At 41.1% G+C, this 25,208-nt stretch overlaps 1 protein-coding gene across 1 annotated transcript in view; it reads right to left on the bottom strand.

Moving 5' to 3' along the window:
- Positions 1 to 308: 308 nt before the first annotated feature.
- The window catches only part of LOC139740419 (tyrosine-protein phosphatase non-receptor type 9-like), a 112,483-nt gene continuing 87,583 nt past the window's right edge, over positions 309 to 25,208 (bottom strand). Inside the window, exons 6-10 of the mRNA XM_071651011.1 lie at positions 12,200 to 13,014; positions 2,631 to 2,791; positions 2,081 to 2,310; positions 1,136 to 1,343; positions 309 to 578 (exon numbers count right to left, since the gene is read on the bottom strand). Of these exons, the coding sequence (XP_071507112.1) occupies positions 349 to 578; positions 1,136 to 1,343; positions 2,081 to 2,310; positions 2,631 to 2,791; positions 12,200 to 13,014 (1,644 nt within the window). The 3' untranslated portion in view covers positions 309 to 348. The remainder of the gene's footprint in view (positions 579 to 1,135; positions 1,344 to 2,080; positions 2,311 to 2,630; positions 2,792 to 12,199; positions 13,015 to 25,208) is intronic.

The raw sequence follows: 25,208 nt of genomic DNA, 5'->3' as shown, positions 1-25,208 counted from the left end.
GCTTCCCACTGCCTGTGATTTCTTTTGTGACGAGTCACTCCCAGCACTTCCATTCCATTCACTGTGAGGCAAAAAAAGCAGGAGGGGGGTCTGTTTTCCACTAGCTCTCGCGCAATCACTCTTTCTGGTTTGTTTGTTTGTTTGTTGGAGTTTTTCATATCACACACCGTCGCGTGAACAGTCCTCGAGTGCTGGCAGTTAATGGCTTAATGCCTTCAGTTTCTTTTATCTCCTCCTCCTCTCCCAACCTACTCTCACTGAATCCCTACAGTGAATAGTTCTGGCCTCTTGAGACGGGTCTGTCAATCTCGCTCTCAATTCTCACAATAGGTCAGAGTGTCTCTCCCTTTAATCGCTGTCACTCTCGCTGTCCTCGTAGCCGGTGAAGTCGATGGGCATGTGGAGCTTGTTGGAACGCTGGGCGTACTCGACGAGGGCAAAGTAGCAGAACTCGTACTGGTCTGGGGTCTGAATGCTGTAGGCCCGCTGGGCACGCATCAGTCGCACCGTGTTGCAGACGTCCACCGTTCCCACGTCCTCCAGCCGCGCCAGACTGATATCCAGGGTGCAGAATGTACCTGGAAGGAGAGATTCAACGGGTACAGATTCTCTCTCTGAAGACTACTTTCATCATGTGTGAAAAACACTGAGTGAAGGGCATAAGGATATGTACTTCTGAACTATTTTAACATCTTTTAATCCATTGAAGACAAGATGATTTTGCCATAACACACATTTCCCATAGACATCTGCCCCAGTATACTTGGGACTAGTCTTCAGCAGGTTAAACTACATTATTCAAAATACACAAACCTGTTTATATTTGAAAAGTGTTTCTTTTTTTAAAAGTCTCTTGGTCATCATTGCTCTCCATGTATTTCAATTCAGAGAAAATATTCAGTGAAAATTCCATGCCCTCACTTTATACTGAATGAAAACTCATATGCAATATTTTTACAGCAAAAGTATGCCACTTTGAAAAACAACAACAACAACAACAACTAAACTCACATTTCCACATTTTAAATAATTACATATTAACGACAAGACACACTGTGCAATACTTTTCACAAATTTAAAACAGAAAATCTCTTCATCTAAACAGCGACAGGATTCGCTGCTTCAGCAAACCCACCTGTTCGGCCTATACCAGCACTGCAGTGTACGACGATGGGAGGGCCTCCTTCATGCCCCGTCCACTCGTCCCCGAGCTCTTTGACCGCTGCCATCTGGTACTGCCGCACCTCCTCGCGGAACTCGAGCATGGCCAGGGCTGACCGCGGGGTGCCAAAGTCCGGCCAACTGGTGAACTGAAAGTGGGCTATTCTCCTATTCTCCCCAGTCTACAGCAGTGAGTAAATGGCCAAGGAGATTAAATTATCTTCAGTGAAAGGACATGGGTTACAAAACTTAAGAAGTCATTACTTTCTTGACATCGCACAGAACTACAAGGAGCCTTCTTTCATGTCATCAGATTGACCGCAAAAAAGAAATCTTCAGAATGGAGAAAAAAAACCTGTTACTCCATCTCTTTCATGTCATGAAATATTCTGACATCAACATTCTGCTAAAACTTACATTTGTTGCTTTGCTTTGGAGCAGCTGGAGCATTGCTTTGAAGTGGCTGTAGCATATCTACGTGTTCAGTATTTTGTTTTTCTTTTGAAAGCTCACGTTTAGCTACACTGGCAGGGGGAAAAGATCTCAAACAGCCTCTTTGCTAAGGGTATCACACATTTTGTGTTCAGTCTCCAGTATTGTATCGATGGGACATCAAATCCCACAACTATGCAGAATTCACACACTGTAAACTTTAGTCATGATTCAGAGATAGTACGAAAGTAATGTCAAAAGGACTCTTTGGTTCTCAGCCATCAGATTCTGTGGAGGAGGGCCTATCTTCCTCTTCTGACTGGTCAAACATCAGCATGCCCCTGAGAATGTGCTCATTAAAAGCTGAGATATATGTGGGCTCATTAGCTGATGCCTTGAGGATGAGATAATGAATGAAACAATGACAGGAATGACACCAAGGTGAGGACGGAGGAAGGAAGACGGGAAGGATGGGAGTATGACTCACGGCTTTGTTGTGGACGTTCAAAGTGGACATCGTGTAGTCTCGATTCTGGTCCACGTCTATGCAGGTCACTGTGATGTTACCGCACTCCGTGGGCACGCCAGTCTCCAGCGGCCAGTACTGGCCGCACTTGAGCCGCCCCCTCTCCATCGTCCTTGTTGTCATGACGATTGTCAGGACATGCTCCTCCCACACCATTCGCCAGAAGTCACTGAAAGTCTTTGGTAACGGTCCTATGGTGGAGAACCAAGAGTAACAGGGAACAGTTTAACTAGGGAGAAAAATCATATGGCTGCCAATCATAAGGCACTCATGTGCCTCTTGGACACCTTTGACATCTTTTCACAAATAAAGTCTGCAAAAATGTATGGATTGCCTGCTTCATGGGACTAAATTGCAGTTCCAGTTCAATTTCAATTTCATTTCTATTTATTTCACAGGACTAATATCAAATTCAATTTCAATTTCAATTCAATTCATTTCACAAAACATTCACATACAACACAGATAGTAAATAGTAAACTGGAGGAACTGTTCTTGACAAAATGAATACCTTGTGCAGCGATGAAGGCATTTTTCTGTTTGTAGCCGTCCATGTAGTTGGCATTGAGGTAATCTGAGTATGGGTCACCGTTGAGAGGAGGCAGTCTGACTCTGGAATGGTCGTAGCACAGGACATCTGCATAGCGGTTCTTGTACACATTCTGTCTATGTCTGGATTAAAAAGAAAGAAAGAAAAGAAAAGTAGAACAGCATTGTAAGAATTGATTGGGTGCATGACAACATTTACTCACTTCTCCTCTTTCCTCACATTTCCAGAAAGATTTCAGATCGCACTTTCTTCTTTAAAAGATACGTACAAACTTAAGACAATCTTTTTTTTTTGACCACCTGAGAATGACGCAAACAGATGCTGTTTTAAAAAACATACCACTCTAAACTGAGGTAGCCTACTTCATTTCTGACTTAGATCCTGCCCAAAGCAACCCAGAAGTTTGCCCAAGGCTTCAGTGATGTAACAAATCACTTCACAAGCACACTAGATGTCATCAAAAGAATTAAACTGAATGAGAAAGATGCACTAAGATGAGATGTGCTGTGCTGTTGAGCATCAATACACGTCTAGTCTGGTGGCTTCCAGAGGAGTGAAGAGTGTGAATCAGAATCTCTGTCATATGCTAAAAGACAACAAGATCTGTCCATGTACTATCTCCACTTGCCACCATCAATGACAACACAATGACCACAGACAGACAGACAGACAGAAAGAGACACACACATACATACATACACTAATACCAGAGTCCTTTGAGAACAAAATGCTACCATAAACCTCCCTTACACCAGTAGTTCAATCAAAGGTACCCTGTAAGACCTTTCACAGCGCATTTACATTTAAGATTTGAACACTTGACAACTCATCAACTGCCAACTCTGATACACCATGCAAGGATCAAGATTCAGAGAATGTAGGGAGGATATTGCCTTCCTGCTGAGCTGTGTGATGGCTGCCAGGGATGCTGGACTTTTCAATACCTACAGGCACCCCGTATCCCGACGAGCCTGCTTGCTTCTCTCTCGCCGCTAACGGTGAGAGTTTGCGGTTTGATCTCAAACCCTCCTGCAATCAGCAGGGGTGTCTGTCGTATTTTCGTCTGTCAGCGGGGTTCTGACGTGCGTGTGCTCCCCTCAGACAGCCACAAGTGCTAATCACGCGTGTCTAGGCTTACATGGAAGCGACTTTTGTCACACGTGGAGTCTGCTACGTCATCGGGACGGGAGAACGCAACTGGCAGACGCGGCGACCCTCGACAAGCCCTGATTGAGAGTGGCTGGCATCACACCCAACTGATTTGTGAGGAGGAAAAACATCACAGCCACCAAACTCGCTGCCAAGCTCCACGAGACGTGAACAACATTTCCTGACAACACAGTGTGAGAGTCATCATTCAATCTGCAGCTCACATTCCTTTCACGTTCAGAATCCCTAACCCTGTTTCAAGATTGACTCTGCACATGAACTCCATGACATTGCACCAATTATTTCTGCCACCGGAAAGTAATAATGATAAAACTATTCTCACAAGGCCTCAATCACATTCTGAAAGAAATCTCTATGCCCTTTCAGGATGAAAGTATAAAGTGCAAGAAAAGAGACAAAGCATTTTAATATAACTGAAAAACATGACTGATACAGCAAAATGTAGAAGGGTAATGTATGGTGGAACATATCATTGTAAAATTAATGTGTTTTTTAATAGCATTTTTCTGAAAGAATTGATTGCTCCTGCACATTTGGTATAATCAGGGAGACCACTTCATAGCCCTGCTGCTGCCACTGCAACAGTTAGCACTCCACAAAAATTGAGCGATTTTGGGAGATAAAACCAAGAGAGAATTGTACTATGAACAAAGATTTCTGACCACTTATCATTTTTGATTGAGTTCTTGGAGGTTATGTTGGGCCAAAACATTGTAAGTACCTGAAATCTAATACAGGAATCTTCAATTTAGTCAGGTATTGTATTGGCAGCCAACATAATCCATAAATTAAGGACAGCAATACTCTGCATGCACATGTACAGTATAGGCGTTTTCACATCAGCCCGATAAAAATCCAAGCTCGAGATATTTTTTAATTTCCCAAGTCAGAAAATAGCTCGCTATTTCGAAACATCGGGCTGATGTGAAAACGCCTTATGTCACAATTTCACTGTGACAGAATACCTGCAATTCAATCACATCTACAACTTCAACAGTAACCATGAAATTGTAATTATTATTTTTTAATCATGTTTACTTTGGTTCTTCAAATATGCTGACAAAAATATTTCTACCACCTGTCAAATTGGATGACATAGCATTGTGCAAAACAGGTGTGCATGCATTGTCTATTCAGAATCTGAAATTGACAAGGCACACCACAGATGGAGGAATGTACTGTAAAGGAAATTCAAGAGCACATTCATTGTTGACTGTCAACAAAAATAATTAAATGAAAAACAAAAACTGCATGAAATTTTGAGCAGCAGCAGTGGCTTTGAGAAGAAAGATTGTTTTGACAGACTTTTGAAGCCCACCACCTGTGCATTTAGCTCATAAAAGCAACATACCATGAAACCACATTGTGGGGAAGAAAAAAAAAAACAGAGACTGGTAGGAAAAAGAGCTGGAGCTGAGGGATCATTCTGCCAACAGCGAGCTATAATTAGACATCTCACATCTGTGCTATGCAATTATCTTACTCCCTTTTTTTCTGTCACAAAGCATTCGGCGGTCATTGGCCCCTTCAACAAAAACCACTCAGCGCAGCCGCTGTCGTTACTGTACCCACTATGCAATTAAAGTGGAAAGCCCCATTAAATTACTTGTGCATTATCTTCCAATCCAGAAAATATACCACTCCCTCACCAGGATGGGAATCATTTCATAAAGCTGATCACCATTGTAGTCATTTGTGTAAGATACACACACAAAAAAAAACCTACAAAAATATGAAGGGTGGGGAATTCAAGATAGGTTTTTTATTTTTCTTTCTGATAATAAGGTTTGAGCATTGATTCAAGCAGTTATCATACAATAACCACTGAGTTCTCTTCTCAAGGCATAGAATACTTGAAATAACAGTTGAGTATGATTAGTGGATATGAGTCAATCGCTACATTAAATAATGTTATCATCAAGATTACCTCACTCCTAAGACGCTGGTTATTATTGCATCAAATTATCCCAACTATCTACATTAAACTTTTGTCTTTGTTAAAGGGAGAGGTAAGCCACTTAATGGTAATCCCCCTCCCCCTCCATATACACATATATATATATTCCCCCCCCCCCCCCCCCCCCCGATTGATCGTGACGAATGTTTCATGAGTCCTATAGTAAATGTAGAGAAGAATGCCCCCTTTTTACAATGGGGGGGGGGGGAGAATAATAAATTGATTATCTAACTTCACAAATATAATGTCATCGATGCCTCCTATCACTACTCTAACAGGTGCATGTGGGTGCAAGACAGTAATGCATCCACAAGGGTATGACACAACCGCTGGTGTCAGAAAAAATATTCTCTCTTCCAAGATCATGTTATTGCACTCTGCACTGGGTTTCTACCTGAATACATGGTACGCTATGTTTTGTACTCTTCAATGCTGCCTGCTCTCCCTGTTGTAAACTTGTGTAACTGTAGAACAATTTATATTGACAATAATGATGCATGGCTACTCTGTGAAATGTCCAAAATGACACACATGTGCCACTTCCACACACTGACTAAAATATTTGGAAGGGGGGTCAACACGGCTCACTGCAGGGTCCTAAATATCCTGTTTTACTATTTATAGTCCGTGTATCACCAATCATAGAATTATCATATAATAGACATGACAGTTTGGGCCAAAGCAGTATTACTAGAACTTTTTTCATATCTGATAGCAGTGTTGAAAGCATTGCTGTCACATTCTTTAATAGCATATGAACCAATATAAAGTATCCAAATATTATGTCCAACAACAACATCTTATTCTTTTACTACCCAGAAAAAAGTGAATATACTAAAACACATTTGTATGACCATCAACAATGTAAGAGATCAATTACATATGATCACCCTTCAAAGAAACAATGATAATGAAATCATATAAAATTAATATCTACATCTAAACTTAAAATAACAACAAAATTGTACCCACTCGCATTCCAATGCCCCATTGATCAAGAAAAGGAATCAATAAATTTTTGTGGGAGTTCTATAACCCTCCAAAATACATACCAACTTTCATGTATGGAGCAGACGAGGAGTCTGAAGATTTTAAACTGGCTTGGTTGTTACAAACATAATGCTTTATAACCAACAGAAGCACAATTAACTTCATAGCTTCATTCAATTATCAATTGTTGGAATTTTTATTGGTGAAATTTTTTTTTCCTTGTGTGTATCAAACAATACTTTTCCTCACTCAATTCATAATCCTGGAAAACAGACTGTTCATGACCACAAAAACTGAAAAAGAAAAAAAGAAGAACATCCACAGCATGACCTTCAAGTGAAGAAAAAAATGCTGCTTCATCATACAGACCTATGCCAAACTACCACCACTAATCTTGTATTTCAGAAGAAGTAAAAAGTTGGCATGGATTCATCAGCACATAAAGTAAAAAGGAATGTCCGAGAACACAGCATTGTGCCCTTCAGTCACCCCACTGAGAGATCATGTGACGCACACACTGGCACGCATACATTTAATTGTATCCCATCCACAATATCAATCCTCTTCCTCAACAAAATAGACCACCAGTAAGGCTATATATGGGACTACATTGACTTAATATGCCATGTATTTAAAATGGCATGCCTGTCGCATGCTTTAACGACAGCACAGTCATGGCCTGAATTTGATGACAGTCAATTTCTGTTCAAACCAATTCATTTCTCTTCTCTCCATCAACAACTTTTTCGGACAGGTCTGCCAAGTCACCTGGTCGTATCAACGTAGGCCCAGCAAAGAATGGTAATTCCCTGGAAAAATTAAAAACAACACACAACAAACAAGAAGAGACACAGAAGAACAAACAGACTAGAAACACCCTTGTGTGATCTCCTGTGTGTTGGCTGAGTCAGTGCCACTGCCCGTGACTAAACCCTTGGCACACACCGGACTGATTACTTCATATCCCCTCCTCCGTGCCACATGCTGCTTGGGCGGAATGCAAGCTGTGATCTTCCTGCTTCGGGGACAGCGTGCCATAATGCCTTCATCCTCCCTCCTTCTCTGTATCACACAGATACTTTCATAGCACCCAATGAGGATGAGTAAACACCACACACACCCACTGTCTGTATGCACAAAGCCCTCTCCCCCACCCCCTTTCCACTCTTCATAAATCCACACTAATGCATTGAACACAACCACTGCCATTCTAACGTTTTGTCAACATAGTAACAAAAATGCTCTATTTCCTCAACAAGAGATCCCCATCCTCCACAACGAAAGAAAACAAAACAGAAGTAACAGTCTGCTGGACAAGCTCAAGGAGCAAATCCCCCATGTGACAGATACAGTCATATCTGGAAGAAGTGCAGCATTCTTTGTGTTTTGTTTTCAGGAAATGACAGGCTTTTGATATTTAGAGACTTCCAGATGTTCTGGGGACATGGCTCGAGTAGAAAGAGAGAGAAATGGAGAACCCACACATCAATATCACGAGATGGCACAATTTATGAGATGTAAAATAAATTGAACCAGGCATTTGAACATGCTTTCTTGGCTCCATTCAACACTATATATCTGCTGTCTCCTTCTCTTTCTCTCTCTCTCTCTTCAGATGGGGGATTGGATGACATACAGTTTGCAGTAAATTAAGAAAAGAATGATATACAGACCTCCAAATCTTTCTGACTAAAAACTAGGGATGACTTGGCTCAAAAGTAAAGAAAGAAAGCGCAGTTCCCACAGGAGAGTGTAGCAACATTATTCAAAAAAACAAAATAGGAAACTCCTATTGAAACAACAGCTGGGGATGATCAAAATTCAGATTCTTTCCTCCCAACTCAGAATGGTTGAGAGGTCTGTGATATATAAATAATGTGTTGAGAAATCTACTAAGTTCTTGAATGTTGCACACAAATGACAAAATCATCTAAAGTGAACTTGAGGATGATCAACACAGGGAAGAGTTATTTTCACACAAAGATCGACAGAGGTAGACAAACCACCAGCACGGTAGACAAGCCACCAGCACCCTTGGCCGCGACCCAAAAGTGTACTTTTCCTGACTGGTTATGTGACATAAACAAACCAAACCAAAACAAACCACACCAAACCAAGACAAGCCAGCTGTGATATTTTTCCCATTTTCGTACATAACAAAGGGAGATGCCACCTTATACGGCTCTCTTCCATTTATGAGTAAGAATTTCTCACTGAGCTCTAGCAGCCTTTCCCAGGTTAGGGTTATTTACAGTTTGAGCTCTTAGAATAATAACAGCAGGCCTGGAAATGGTAGAGACCTGTTCCAGCTCTTCGTATTTGGGGGGGGGGGGGGGGGGGATAGGTATTACCTGCTGTAAGTGAGATGCGTGCCTGCATTCATGATTATCACCCTTCACGGAAATCTATGCAGCAATCATTTACAGCACAATCTACAGCAATACCAAAAACAAGCATATTTTCCATACTCTTTTCCCCCCAAATACCACAACCTCCTCAAAAGTTAAAAAAGAAATTGCCTGGGCTTTCTTGTTGCGCTAGGAGAACCCTTTACCAAGAGATTGACAATTCACAACTACATTAGGCTACATTTGTATGTCTCATCACTTATAAATGTGTCATAAACACTAAGTATGTCTGCCTCACCTGAAAATAAAGTACCTAAAAATAAAGCATCTCACAAACTTTCTACATTCAGCTAAACCTTTAATTCCATCAGTAGGAAGAAGTGTTTTGAAAAAAAAAAATGTACAAAATTTGAAGAATCTTTCTACAGTCTTTGAACTAGTGACATTTTAGCCAGAAATTGATCGAGAGTGCTACACTCTGACATACAGTTTTGTGGGCCACACAGCCTCAGCAAAGGGGTAATTCTGGGACTTGGAAGCCATCGATGAATCTTGCACAAGAAGAAAACAGGAAAGGTGGTCAGAATGGGTTGACAACCCATTGTTCCATCCATCATTCTCCATGAGAGTTAGGAAGGTGCAGCTGAAGGCAACGATCAGTAGGGACGGGTAGAGCGGGGGAAGCAAAAGAGAGCAGGGGACGTGACCACAACAGATCAGGTGAGTCAGACTTACTCTGCTGCTGAAGGAGTTCAAAAGTTTGCTGGATTCCCCCTTTCCTCCTAATACACATCCCAGTCTGCCAACCCCTCCACCCCCCCCCCAAACACACACACACACTCACCCATCGTTCATTCGTCACAAGGCACTTGTGGTGTGCTTTTCCAAAGTAATCCTTCCTGATCCGACCCAAACACTTGGTCAATTTGATTGTCGAATCAACATCCCTACCCTGCTGCGCCATAAGCTAAATTGCTTCACACACCGAGTATTGAAGATTAACTGATAAAAGTGATATGACTCAATATACCAGTTCCTCATTGTGCCTGTCTCAGCTGACCTCACAACTGTTTTTTTTTAAAGGGATCGTATAGTTTTGATCGAGACCTAATTTTAGATTTCTAACATTTTTTGGCGAGATAATGAGAAACCTCTCATTAAATATGAAAAAGGATTTAATTCCAAGAAGGATTCAACATTTATTTGATGAAAATTGGTTTTGAAATGGATGAGATATCCAAAACAGAGCAATCCTAATAAAAGGTGGGACCAACCTTTTATTAGGATTGCTTTGTTTTACTTTGTTTTTGGATGTCTCAGCCATTTCAAAAGCAATTTTCATCAAATAAACGTTGAATTCCTCTAGAACGGTAAGCTCAGTGTTATTTCACAAGTATTTTCTTGGTATGAAAGAAAGATATTATTCAGAGGGGTGAAGTTTCAGGTGTGAGTTTCTTCAATTTGTCTCCCTCTACAGTAGTTTCTTGGTATCTCGCAAAAAGTTAAAAGCCTAATCAACATCTCCACCAATAACATACTATCCCTTTAAACCTTGGATGAATTCTAGTCACCATTTTCCTCTGCAATAAATCTAAAAGCGATGGAAATGATGTTGCACTATACTCATGCTCTATAAGTCTCTTACAAATTTGTCCACCCTGTCACTACAATATTTGATGCTGCTGCATGCATTAAAGTGCAGATGATGTTGATACAAATCATTTAATCTTCACTCTATTTCTGAAATGGCACTGAGCTCTTGTTGTAAATCTGTTCTATTCATAACTGAATAGCTAAATCAATCCTCCATGTGGCACAGCAAATACAAAACTGATAACCCACACTTTGATAGAGTTTACTAAGCGATAAATTCAACAAAATTTTGTGTTTGCACACTTCTCATGAATATGACTTCCATTCAGATACTTAGATTTTTATACATTATTTTAAATACTGTTGTCATTATTCAATCTCCTTGAATACTACTAAGCTCAATACATAAAACAGACCGCTTCAGATAACTATAAGGCTTGTTGGAACGAGTGATTTCCACCACTCATCCAAGCAATAGGTTGCTATTTTCTTCTTTTGTGTTTTGCATATGTATATGCTACCACTTTTCTACTTGCAAATGCTGGCACCATACGTGTAGTACTTCCTATGATGCTTTCTGGCTAATATTTCACATTTTCATTGTTACCAACCAGAAATCAAGTTATTACAGCATTATTTCACACATTTCTTATGCATTTGTGTGCATTTTAGAGCAAAATTGACAGTTTTGCAGGGATATGAAGATTATGCTTCCCTTTAATTTGTACCCAATTTTCTGTCACTATTTCTCTTTGGGCAGGAAGCCAGGGATCGATCCTCATGAATGGTAGTCTCACTGAAATCCCATCTTCCTACCCGTGTGTCTTTATCCCCCCTGAAAAAAGCCTGATACCATTTCTCACATGATGCAGAGCACACGATGGATGGGAGAAGATTTGGATGCTTGCTGCATCCTGTCACGGAGAGCTCCTTTTGAAATAACGTAGGACAGGATCACAAGGTCATTGACACCATTTTTAGCTGCCGGCATGTTTGAAATAATAATCCCTGCACGGTTGCACTCCTAACAAGCAAGAAACCTTTAGAGTAAAAGAGCTGATGCATCTAACAAATATATTTCTGTTTACTGCCATTACGGAAAATTAATTACAATTTGAGCTTAGAGAGAAAAAAGGGGAAGGGGGGGGGGACGGAAGGAGCTGCCTGATGAGATACTGCCAAGCGATTTTCAGTCGTAGAAATCTCAGAACCGAGAGAGATTTCCCGCCTCTGACTCCAAACTTGATGCATCATCAGTGGTGAAGGGATGCACCACCTGCATGACTAATTTCCCCGTCTCCGGGAAGACACCTTACAGATTATCATCAGAGAGTCTGCATGTGTCACTGGCAGAGAGAGAAATCTGCAATCCTAGCAATTCACAAGCTGAAATGTGCATTTGCAACATAATGACACCTTTTTTGTATAGTCAATGAGGAGGTAGTCTCATCATCCCAGACCCTGATACTTACTTTGAGGCATGGAATGTGCCTGCTGGAGGCTCTGCCCGGATGGCTGCGTACTCCTTGTAGATACCACTCTGCCGCATGGTCAGGATGTAGGAGACCAGCGTCTCAATGTCCATTCCACTGTCCGTGGGCTGGTGGACCGACTCGGGGCTGATCATTGTCATATCTTGCCGGTTGGGCACAGGGGGCGGCGAGTCGTTGGGTCTGGGGCGGGGTGGCTTCGGTGGGGGTCCCTCCGGGATGCCGTCACTGTCGGCGTCGGCGCTGTTCCCTTTCTCGTGGACGATCTCTGTTTCGTGCTTCTCTTCAGCATCCTTTTGTCCTTTCTCCTCCTCTTCCTCCATGTCACTAAACCCACGGCCCTTCCTGGACATTGGGCCGTTAGCCCTGGAGTCTGTGATTAATTTACCATTACCCGTACCGTTGGCACTGTCACTACTGCTACCATTCGTCTTCATGTCCTCTATACTCCCATGGACCATGTCTGGGTGTGTTTCGCTTTGGCTCGACGACCGCAGGCTCTCCGTGCTACCCGTATTGTGTATATCCACTACAAATCCTTCTATGCTGTCTACCGGCGTGCCGAACCGCTCGGGAGGGACATAGAGTTCAACGGCCTTCTGGTTGGCCTCCTGTGCCTCTGGCGTGTCCACAAGGGCGTCGCTCAGATCTCGCGAGTTGCGGTTCTTGTCACTGTTCTGGTCCAAACATGAGTTCAGCCAGTCTAGGTGCCTTACCTCCGCAGTGCCACCGAGGTCTTTTGGTAACGAGGTAGGTGGCAGATAACGGCACAGTCTCTCAGCACTGACTAGGGTCATCTGAGAAAGGAAAGTGACAGAACAAAGAACACCATATTTCAAACATTCTTCTTTACTTGTCTTTACCACTCATATATCTCTGAAAATTATGGCAGATGCAAGCAGTCGTACAGTATTTATCATTAACTGACTGTCATCCGAAATTCTGATTGAAACTACATTTGTATAACCAAGACAAAATCTGTGAATGCATTTAAACAATTTAGATTTAAGATAGTTTAAATGTTTTGCAAAAAATCAAAATAATGCAACACAATGATACCTACTAACATTCTTGGTGACTTCTTGGTGACACACAAAAAGTCCATAGTTAGATTACCCCCCAGCTAAGAGATATTCAGACATGTTAAGATTGGTTTGTTTGCATTTTCTTGATTTGAATTTTTGAAAGACTGAGAGAAGAGTAATATGAAGCATGTCAAAACATCAAACACAACAGGATTGGGTTGCATACAAACACACCTTTGGCTGTGGTTTATCACCTGATTCCTACAGCCAAATTTGGTATGTTAGTTGGGTCACGGCTACACTAAGTGACCCATGGATACACAATTTTAAAATCACATCTTTGAAAATCAGAGCTATATGGGTATATGTGGAAAACACCAAAATTTAATCTTGATGGGAACTATGATGTTCTAGCTTCACTCCACTACAATTTCTGCTCATTACAGCACAAACAACCCCTCTTCTGCAACAACCACAACTGCTTTGAGGAAGGTTCAACACCACACCACAGATGCTCACATTTCTTGGTCGGCATGTCCTACATTACAAACACTGATATTAATGCGTCTTGAGATTAAGGCTTTAGTCTCAAGTCGCGGTAATAGATGACAGCCAAAGGCAATAATAAAAACTGACTTCATTGTCTGAAATGTTAAAACAGCTTCACTTCAGCTTCACGAAATCTCACTGAGGTAGATGGTGTAGTCTCCATCTCGTCTTCCCTTTCCAGTACTTCAGATCCCCTTGTTGTCACTTTCTCTAATGTCCCCAACACCTGCAATCAACATTTTATGCAGTATTTCACCAGGATACAGAATGTTTTCATGTATGTCGGTGATAACATGGACTAGCATCTTACCTCAGTCATATCACTCACCAGAGCTGTACTGACACGGTTGCCAAACGGCATTTTTTTGAAAAAGGCGTTCATGATACGACCAGTCTTTGCCTTTGAAGGCATACTGTCTCCAAGAGTTGGCCACAAATGAATGAGGCGGGAGCAAAAGTGCAATTTCCTTTTTTCCCCCTTATGAACAAGTCAGTCACAGATGCCACCTCACTATAATACAGGGGACGTTTTGATATTGCCGGAGATCAGAATCCAACTAAAAATTAAACTGTCACTTTGCAAAGCCGTCCAGATCGAACACACATTTTCTGCTCAGTTAAATGTTTATCAGGTGGGTAATCACACAAAACAGCGTCTTCCTGGATAATTTAGTCACCCCAGACACACCACATCCAGGTGCAAGGACACACACTACAGGTTTTGACAAAGCCAAATGCTATGCACCTACAGTCCTCTAACAACCCGTGCCTGGAAGTTGCAGAGATAACGTGAAAAAAAAAAGGGTTTGCAACATGTGTGACAAGTGCTCATTATCAGTAGGAAGTACAGCTCAGCTCCATTTGAATCTTCGATGCACTGAACATCACACGACGACTCGATACAGGAGGATGTTCCATCTTTGAAGCTAACGATAAAACTGTCCACACTTTGGCGCGACGAGGCTCTCTCTCTCTGTCTCTCTCTTGCGCATGCCATGCATGCGCTACAATGATCGTGTCACAAATGACTGGTGATTGGTACAATGAGGAGGGAAGAACGCATGAGAGAGAGTCACAGCAGCCATTCTTGCACCATGATAGAGAGACAAGTCCATCGGCGTCACTAAACAGTGCGCAAGACACGGAGGGCTTAAATCACGTTCCTGAGCGAGAGAGCACACATGCAAACTAACACAGAGCAGCCAGTGATACGCTTCACATGCCAGCTCATATTCTCTCTCCCTCTCCCTCTCTTTCTCTCTCTCTGAATCTCTCTTCCCCCCCCCTCCTTTTAGGGCATCCCAATGGTGTGGCTTCAGTTAGAAGCATGTTACACAGCATGCCAGCTGATTTGTCAATTGAGCTTAGCTTCACTCATCTCCGTCAATGGTAATCAGTCTGATTTACATCAGATCCCACCCAGCCAATCAACACACAGTTTGCAAGGCCTCCGAGGAATCCCTGCCACAACCTGGCCAATCACACCACTCATTTAATAGATACAGTACTCCATTTTTTCATATTCCCACCCCCTCCCCTTTTTCCCAAACACCTTCTCTTTTAAGAAATATCCTGTACTTCTTTCTCTCTTTGCAAATGGATGTTCAAATGAGTTGTACAAAAAAAAAAACTAAAAGCCAAACACATAACAAAAATTGATATTTGGAAATGCTAATGTTGTTATTATTTGTCCACTTTACTCTATCAGTTGCCAATTTCAGTCAAAAGGATAGTTTCGTTTGAGACTATTGTTTTGGGGGGGTTTTTTTAACACAGTTTTGTCAGCTGAAGGCAGCAACAAAACACAAAAAATATTTTGTCCACTGCATTTGCATTCTAATTTCTAATAGTTCAGTTTGTTCTTTTAATTTTACATCAATGTGTACTACATTATACTTGATGAAAGATATGTCTGTCACAGGTACACACCATCTACAGAAACTGGGCAGCAAAATTTACATCACTTGCATCGATACCTTCTGATGTTCAGAGTAACATTAAATGCTACAAAACACATATTGAAATAGCGTATATTGATGCTATCAACAACCTTTAAGGACTAAACATGCTTAACACTCAGTTTACGGCCACACTTGGCGATTACCGAAAGAATTAAAACACTTTCCCCATACTGCTTCTGGATGACTCTTTGACCATTCAATACGTGTGCACAGATCAAACAAAAACTTTTATCTAGCACGATTCAATCACCACAAAATGTGGCATTCTGATATGGAATGCCATTTTCAGAAATTATAAGCAGGAAATCAAGGGGTACAAATGTAGCCACCACCTGTAGGGCAGAGAGACAGACATTAACTAACTGCATATGAGCAGAACTGACCTGAGATGTTGAAGGAAAGGTATCCATTAGCTGTGTTTGGGAAAGTTGTTTATAGTTGACATTAACCACGGTCACACTGGCGAAAGATCAAGAAGTTTAAGATCTCAAAGTTTTGCCAGTGTGACAGCAAACTTCCCGCGAAACTTCATGCAAAACTTCTCATGAAACCTCTCACAAAATTTCCCACTCAAACTAGGGATATTTCTCCCATCCCCGCCAAACTTCTCATTCTTTTGCCAGTGTGAACTCTAGAAACTGAAACTTCACGAAGCGCACAGCCATTGTAATGTACAGGTGTTTATTGTTACGTCACAATCACTAGCCATCAGACCGCACACCTTTTCTTCTTCCTTGTGCACATGCACTAGTGACCCAAAGATTGAGAAGTTTGGCGGCTAGTGTGAACAGATAACCAAAGATCGTGAAGACTTTCGAATCTTTTGCCAGTGTGACTATGGCTCAAGTGTCATCTCTTTCACAGGAATGAACTTGACATATCCTGAGGAGTCAGTGGAAAATGTGGCCAAGATATGTAGCAGTTTGACTCCTGAAAGTGCTGAAGGAAAGACTAATATCTCTCATTGATAAAAAGCAAAGCCATTGCACTACAAGAGATTTTGCTCTCATGCATTGAAGTGAATCCAGTTCTCACATCACTATTCCATTTCTATGAAATGGTCAAAATTTTGCTAATAGCCTTTTATATGAAAAAAAAAAAAGAAGAGGAAAAGCTGTAGACTGCTAATGCATCATGTTCAGCACTAATGGTACTCTCGAGAGTCTAAATTTGATGATATGGCCGCTCGCTGAAATCCATAGAGCAACAGGGCAGAGGTGAAGACCAATAAAGACGTAAGCACCAGCGTAGGTTTCTGACGTTGATCAAGCCATTTGGAAACCACATAATAAAACCTCTTGAGAAGCCTCTACCGCACTCGGCCCAACAACGTTAATTAGCATCATTTCAAACCCCCCCCCCCCCGAAAAAAAGACAATCGGGCAAACGGGCAAGTAGTCATGGAAACGACACACTTCCGTCGCTGAGGGGAGAAAAAAGAAATGTCTCGATTACATGGTCAAAAGCTATTTGGAGAGCAGTGCATCAGTCTGTGATGAAGACATTGGAGTGATGCACTCACTGTCATTCTGGGAAGGAGGGTGGGAGAGAGAGAGAAACAATGACGTGCACAAAATGAGGCAGAGAAAGAGACAGAAAATGAGTCAATTCCTTCCCTTAGAGAATGCAGAGTGAATCAAGATCACACAATGGGTTATGGTAATTCTGAATCCCACAGGCTGCTTCTCTGGCCAACACTACCCCGTCTCTTATTTCAGCCATCCATGCGACAGGCGGACGAAAGGAAAAAAAAAAAGCCTTTCGAGGATACGCCGGGCAGTCCGTCAAAAATCTGGAAATATAAGGACTGAATGAAATATTCAGTGGCTGTAACACTTCTACCCACAGCTGGATCTAAAATGGAATAATTCATGAGCCATTCTAGTGACAGAAACTTACATAAAAAATTGAAACCCATCTCACACATTGTGACTCATATTTATAGAGGATGCACAAAGAGTAATCAAAATGCTAGACCAGCGCGCTTTACCATGATCATTGTGTCATGATTGGTACACCATTAATACCATAAAGATGAGATTTTTATGCAAGTTTGCAGTGGTGAAAGTTTGATCATCTTTTAACTCACACAAAGACATGAAGACTAGAGATATCATAAAGATTATGGCAAGTTGCAACAGAACCAAACTGTGAGTAACTTCCATGGACAGACACTCCAAAGGTCTCAGCTATTGCACTGAACAAGGAAATCAGTGTTAGATACAGACTTGCATATTGCAGGAAGCTAACAAATATTTTTCGTTCCCATTCTACCATTGATAAATGTCAAAAATATTTGACTGCGGTGGTGCAAACATTCCACTTTTGGTTAGCACCAATGCATATATCCATGTGTGCACTGAGTTTTCAACTCCCTGGTATGAAAGCTCTACCAAACAATCTCAGAGGCAAAAGTACAGGCTAACTTGATAAATCACTAGACATTCTCAAAGCTTCCAACATCAGGCAGTATACAATCCTGAAATCAAAGCTTACAAAACCATTTGTTCACAACCAAATTTATGAAGACAAAAAATGTCATCCCACAATTTATGCAATGTACACAGTACACAAAGTGAAACATGTGACTGACCTTATGTTCGTCACACAACCAGATTTGCACAGATAGCAACCATTTTCACACATTGCCCCGTGTATGTAATTTGGTCCATTTTGACTTGAAGCAAGCAAGCATCACGTCAAACTGAGAAACCATGCATGTCTAAACCTCCCCAGGCCTTCAGGCCCTAATCGCCATCCCGTGGATTTCACGCACAAATGATGCTTTACGATTGTGCAAGGAAGAAAAACCAAACCAAACCAAGCAATGGACAAGAAGACCACAAGGTACAGTGTAGACATATTCTATTGATATTTGGGGGGGGGGGGGGGGGGAGAGATCAATGAAAGACTATACCACTGTTCATCCAACAATTCCTACAGATCTTTACTGGCAACTAATGACCACAGGTCCATTCCACTAGATATGATGTGCAATATATATATCCTGTCAAGAATGAAATGATCACCTTGGTCAAGAATCTTTCCCATTCTTCTGATGACAGTGTCTTTCCTCCAAACTGGGCAAAATGTTGCTGGAAAATCAAAGTCTGGCAGAGGATGAAGATGATGATGATGATGATGAGGAGGAGGAGGAGGAGAGATAACAGATGCTCTTCTGCACTTCTCTTTGGACTTGCATAATAAATCAAAATGGCAATTCACAATTGACTTCCACACGAGACACATGGCTGGCATTGCTACCAATTAAAGTTTTGAAATGGAGCACAGTTGATATAGATTGCACAATTGGAGGGAGGGAAAAAAAACCCACCCAAAACAAACCTTTGCTCACTGTTGGCAGGCATGGAAGAAAAAGAACTACATTGTACGACAATGCTTGCTATACAGTAAAGGGGTTTGCAATGCAAATATTGCAAAAACACCTGTGCAATGGAGGGGTGAGACCTTGACCATCACACTCAGTGCAAAGAATGTCTTGGGGATTCTCCAGTCAATAACGTGGGCGTGAGAAAATTACAACTGCGGCAACCCCTGAATTGAAAAGGACTGACAATGTAATGACACAAGAAAATAAACTAGAAAAGCACTCAAAGAGTACAGACCTCTGCCAAGCAGCTCATTTTCACCCACACATGTACATGCATACTAAAAGTCGCCCTTATTTCCCAATAATAAAGCCTTTCTGTTGTGTCTGCACCAAAGTCTACCTTAACATCAGCTTACTGCATGCAAGCGCGCACACCTCAAACATGCACAGCTTATTTAAAACTATCTCATGTTGGCCCAATTTGTCCATGATAACCCATACAAAAAAAATGAAGAAGAAAAAAAAAGGATCCTGTATCCAGACGATTATCCAGATCACTACCAAAATTTAATCATCTATTCATATTGTCATTGTCATTGATCAACTTTTCTAATAAGTTTCATCCAAATCTGTTCACACTTTTTAAAGTTATTTCGCAAACACACAGACAGACAGACAGACAGACAAACAAACCAACACTGGCTAAAACATAACCTCTTTGGCAGAGGTAATAATACAAACAATGAAATGACATGTTTTCACGCTTGATAACCTTCCACAAACAGGGCTACATGGCATCACGATAAGGGGGGATCTCTTTTGCAAGCTTGCTATAACTGTGATAATCACTACACTTGCCATGACAATTTAAAATCTTATTAAGAGAAAAGATGCTTTTGCACGATATCAAATAATGTTGAATGCTATTGCTAATGAACCATTACTCATACAACTCTATTTCTGTCACAATTCCTTGTTTACAAAATCAGAGTTGCTCATTTGAGTTGGTCGTGCCTTTGGCTTAGGGATAAAGAGAGGCACAATTCCAGCTTAATGTAACAGAAGGTCATACACCAAGCACTTATCATCCAAACTCGATCCCACAAATTCTTCTCTTAATAAAAGCCACGCTATTACAAAATGGAGACAACCATCAGGATGTGTATAAAATTACTCAATCTCTGATGAGTAACCTTGCACACACAGGCATTTCACGCGGTACTCACAAATGCCAGTATCTTTACAACGTTGCATCCCTCTTCTCAATGGTATATATAGTCACTTCTTGAAGCATGCTAACGTGCCTTACAGCACATTATGGCCACAGTGGAAATGTTCCTCAGCAAAGGTAATGAGCAACTTGTGTGTTTCCAGCAAGAAGAAGCCTCTGTATTACTAGACCTGTACTAGAGAGAAAGAAGACTGCTCTAATGCCGTGGTTGTGTGAGTTCGAAGAAGACATTTCCTTCCCCTCGAGTAGATTTATCACTCCCCACATAATTCCCATTTCCTTCCCTGCAGCTAAACACATTTCCACATCACTGCACACCACAATGCTAATTGAATTACTTGTTTGCACATGCCATTCCTCACGCCTTTCATAATTCTATGTGCTTGTCAAAGCACTGTACATGTGTCCTGCCGTGAGGGAATTCCCCACAGCGCGTGGTAAATGCCAGCACCCCAGGAAGAATGAATGGCTAAGCACATCAGTGGAATCCTGTCTGTCAGGGGGGAAACCATCATGTGTATCATGTGTATAGTGGGGCAACTGGCATGTAACCCCTTTGTGTATCTTGAGTGCTGACTGTCACAGAAAACCCCATTACTTTGTATACACAGGGAGGTGGGAATCCCACCTCCCTGGTATACATGTGTACACTGTCCAAAGTCAATGGCAAAGAAAGGATATATACACGAACATTGTGTGGCCTTTGTAACAGAAGTATTTGCCATAAATCACTCATACAGATATGAACTCATTCACTGCTCTGCTCTGCTCTTTCTGCAAACATAAGATCACAATCTTATTAATAGATGTTACACAAAAAAAATGGATTTGAGAAGCATAAACATCTGCTGTATCTGCAGTGTAAATACTAACTTTACCATTGACACTGATGCAAAAAAGAAAGGAAAGGAATCACGCTCCATCACTGCTCAGCATTCATTCAAATTAACTTGTGCAAGTAATAGTATCATGACTACAATCCTTTCAACAACAACAAAAAAAAGAAATCTGAAAAAGCTGTTATGCAGTAATCAAAATCATTGATATACGTTTTCAGTATCATGGCTTTGTATCAAGATGCAATTTTCCTTTATTCCCCTTCACTTCTACTTTTTCCTTCTCATTTCCTCATTTTCCCTCCCCTCCTCCTTATCTGTGTGCACAATGATAGCATACTTTTAAACTCAAAGGAACATTTAAAGGAAATTCATTCAACCTTCTGTCACAATGTGGGATCTATCAGCCATTAACTATTCCCTCATTTACAATGCAGGATGTGCATGCGGACACCTGCTGCAAGCGGTGGTGCATCTCGGCCAAAAATGCCATAACTGACTTCGATTTCCCTCTTCGGTTTCAAAACCACAGACAGTGATAGTGAAACATGACTAGTGCTTGTACAAAATATCTCATCGTGGTAGGATCACAGATACAAGATATATGAATACACTATTGGTAGCTACTAAATATCAATGACTTTTATTATCATCATCATGTGGTGCAGCAGTATTCATACATGGAATTCCACTATTAATTGTCCTCTGAATGAATGGTTTCACACAATGTTGGCTCTTCTCCCAAAGGAAACTGATAAAGCCTGTATCATTTATGGGATGCACATCACGATGCCAGTCTCTAAAACATGATTAGAATACAGATGGCAGCTTTTTTCCTCCACCCAAATACAATTGTTTGGGTTTTTTTCTTGATACAACCATTCACACATATTCAAGCCCCTTTCATAGGATTACCCCACTTGCAGACATTATGTGCATTTCAAGTTCAAATACTGATATAATTTTTCAGCATGTACAGTTTTTGCTAACTTCGGGTCTCAAAGGGATGAAAAAGCTTCACAGTAGTTAAGAATTAGCTGAAATTTCACTTTCATAATCTACATTTGTCGAATTTTCTCAACTATTAAAAAAAAAAAGGCTTAGTACCGGTAGTTTACAATCCCTAGACTGCCTGAAGGTGGGACATAAAAGGCACCTGAAATAAGAAGGCAAATACCAAAACAAACAAACAAACAAATAAACAAGAACAGTGGCTGTCTAGAAAGAAAAGATGCTTCCTACAACATTCATGTCATAGACTAGCAGCACCCGTGGAAATCCACGGGTCTGAGGGGTTTTATTTTTTTTTTCTCATAATACGATTTTGCACATTTTTATTGAAGAAATAAAAAGAAAAGTCTTCTCATTCTTTCGTTAATTGTGCTGTCTTCTAAATGACCACCCTTCCCAGAAATTTTATAATACATTTTTGTAGTATATGCCAGGCGATCCGGTCCATTGGTAGGGATCATTCCCGCCACTACTTGCTTTTATTATAGAACTTGAGTTTCGAGGGGTTATTTGCACCCGTTGAAGTCCAACAGTTGTCTTGTTGCCCCTCACCCCTCCCCCCCCCCCCCCCCTCACGCACACACACATTTCCACCTCCGCAGGGCAAAAAACAAAAACATTCAGGGAAAATTACCAAAAACGCTGAGATTCCCCGTAAGTTCTGCCCACAGATAAATCATTGTTCCCGTCGAAACGGGAAGATAATATTATTAACACTATGACTTTGATTATTCCCTGCTCTTGCATCCACGCAGGCACCCGCGGGAATCCACGGCTGGTCTCAAGGCCTCGGTTTTTTGGTTTTTTTTTCATATTTCTTTTCCCCACGTTATTATGAGAGCGGAAAAATAAAATATTTTCGTCTTCATTTGCTCCCTCCATTTTGTTTTTAATCACCAAAACTCATAGAACCATCATAGAACCATCAAAAATTACCAAAAACGCAAATGAGATTCCCCGAAAGTTCTGCCCACAGGTTGTTCCCGTTGAAACGGGAAGATATTAACACTATGACTTTGATTACCCCCTGCTCTTGCATCCACGCGGGCACCCGCGGGAATCCACGGCTGGTCTCAAGGCCTCGGTTTGTTTTGTGTTTTTTTTTCATGTTTCTTTTCCCCACGTTATGAGAGAAAAATAAGATATTTTCGTCTTCATAATTTTGCTCCCTCCTTGTTGTTTTTAATCACCAAAACTTGGCTTGATATATCATATCAATATAGAACTACATCTGCTTCAGATTGTACATTATCATAATTAATATTAGGCCTACAATTATTGCTCCTATTATTGTTATTATTATATCATTATTATCATTATCCTTATCATTATTATTATTATTGTTATTATTATCATCATCATTGTTATCATTTGGGGAGGGGGAGATCATAGTCATCAGGTTTAATAGGCACCCGTGGGAGTAGGTTCTCACGACCTCGTATTTCTTTTCTTTAATATTTTTCCCATGTTATGGAAGAAAGAAGAATATATACATCACTGCATTCGTCTTCATTTGCTCCCTCTTTTTTTGTCACCAAAACTTGGTTTGATAGACCATAGAACCACACATTCTATTTCCACTTGCAATTTTAAAAATAGGCGGTCGGCAAAGCGAGGTTTTCCTCTACGTCCGCTCATCTTATGAATATGTATGATTACAGCAGCTCTGCAGTAAACGAATGGACACAGCTGCGCGTGTAATCTGATATGTAAGGGTACGATCGGCAAATATATTTAGCCGCGTCCTAAACAGTCTGCGTACAATGACACCGGACTTGAGAGCAAACGGCGAGCAAACTAAATGACGTACCTGAGCTGCATATAGTATTCTGCAGTTGTGCAAAATACAATTACATAACCAACGTTCGTTGTTTTCATTTGGGGACGCCAATAATGGCGAACTGTACGTAAATGCCCTTGTAGTCCATGTCACGCACACACAGATTCGTAAAACCATCGTCAATACATTCAGTACACGTAACAGGCGGAGGCAAAGGTACATCACAGAACTATATACACACAGTGTAGAGTGTGTATAGAGTTCTGCGAGGTACATTGTGTGTGTGCGTGCGCGTCCGCCGGAAGATGTCAGAGATTTCGCTGCACCATCATCTTTAGTATCCCCCAGTGTCTCTGCAAGCTAAAAGATGGAAGATCGAGAAAGCAGGAGGCCAGCGCAGGTTCCGTGAATATTGAAACGCTCGGCTCTTTCGTCACGCACAAAAATGCATTATGCATGTAGCTAATTAATTTTTCTTTTTCGTCCTCGACGTCGACACGGAGGCGGAGAGGGGACGAAACCCACGCCATTCGATGCAGGATACTCTCCTGCGGCCGACGGCACCGGTCGCAACTGCCCGGAGCCGACGGCTCGGGAGGAGATAGAGAAACCAGCAACGCCGAAATAAAACAGGAAATACATAAGGCCGCGACAACAACAACAACTTCGAGTATTATAGTATAGGATATTCATCTGTTGTCACCTTCAAATCATGGGTCATTTATGTCTGCAGTCACCAGCATGATGCCGGGAGGAAACTAATGAAATTAAAAGAAAAGTAAAGGAAACCAAATCTACCTCATGGTTGCCATGGGTGAGTCACACAATGCTGTGATACCAATGCAATTTTCTTAATGATGGAATTTGGTGGAAATGTTTGCATGCCACAACCAAACAGACCACGAATGAATTTGTTGTTTTGAGTACACTTACTTTTATGATTCACTCTCTGAGCTTCTGATATTAATTTAACGTAAATTTTGAACAGCTGCTTTTTTTTTCTTCAGAATACCTCTAAATTCTGTCTGCTATTTCCAAATGATATCCGTGACTGATATCACAATATACGGCAACGCAGACAACAGTGACTTGATGAATGTAGTACACTTCCCTCCAGGACCCTCTAACAGTCTCTTAACTACTTATGAACAAACCTTGTAATATTTTTTTTTTAATCTATGAATATGATGGTCTAGCAGAAATTGGGGGACAACGAAATTCAAAATCATCTAAAAATTTATCATTTTGTGCAGAAAAAATATTTTTT

This window comes from Diadema antillarum, unplaced genomic scaffold (assembly GCF_040938485.1).
Source record: "Diadema antillarum isolate AM-2024a unplaced genomic scaffold, OU_Dant_1.0 seq00000854_RagTag, whole genome shotgun sequence".
Classification (NCBI taxonomy): domain Eukaryota; kingdom Metazoa; phylum Echinodermata; class Echinoidea; order Diadematoida; family Diadematidae; genus Diadema; species Diadema antillarum.
This window is presented reverse-complemented; position numbering and strand designations above follow the sequence as displayed.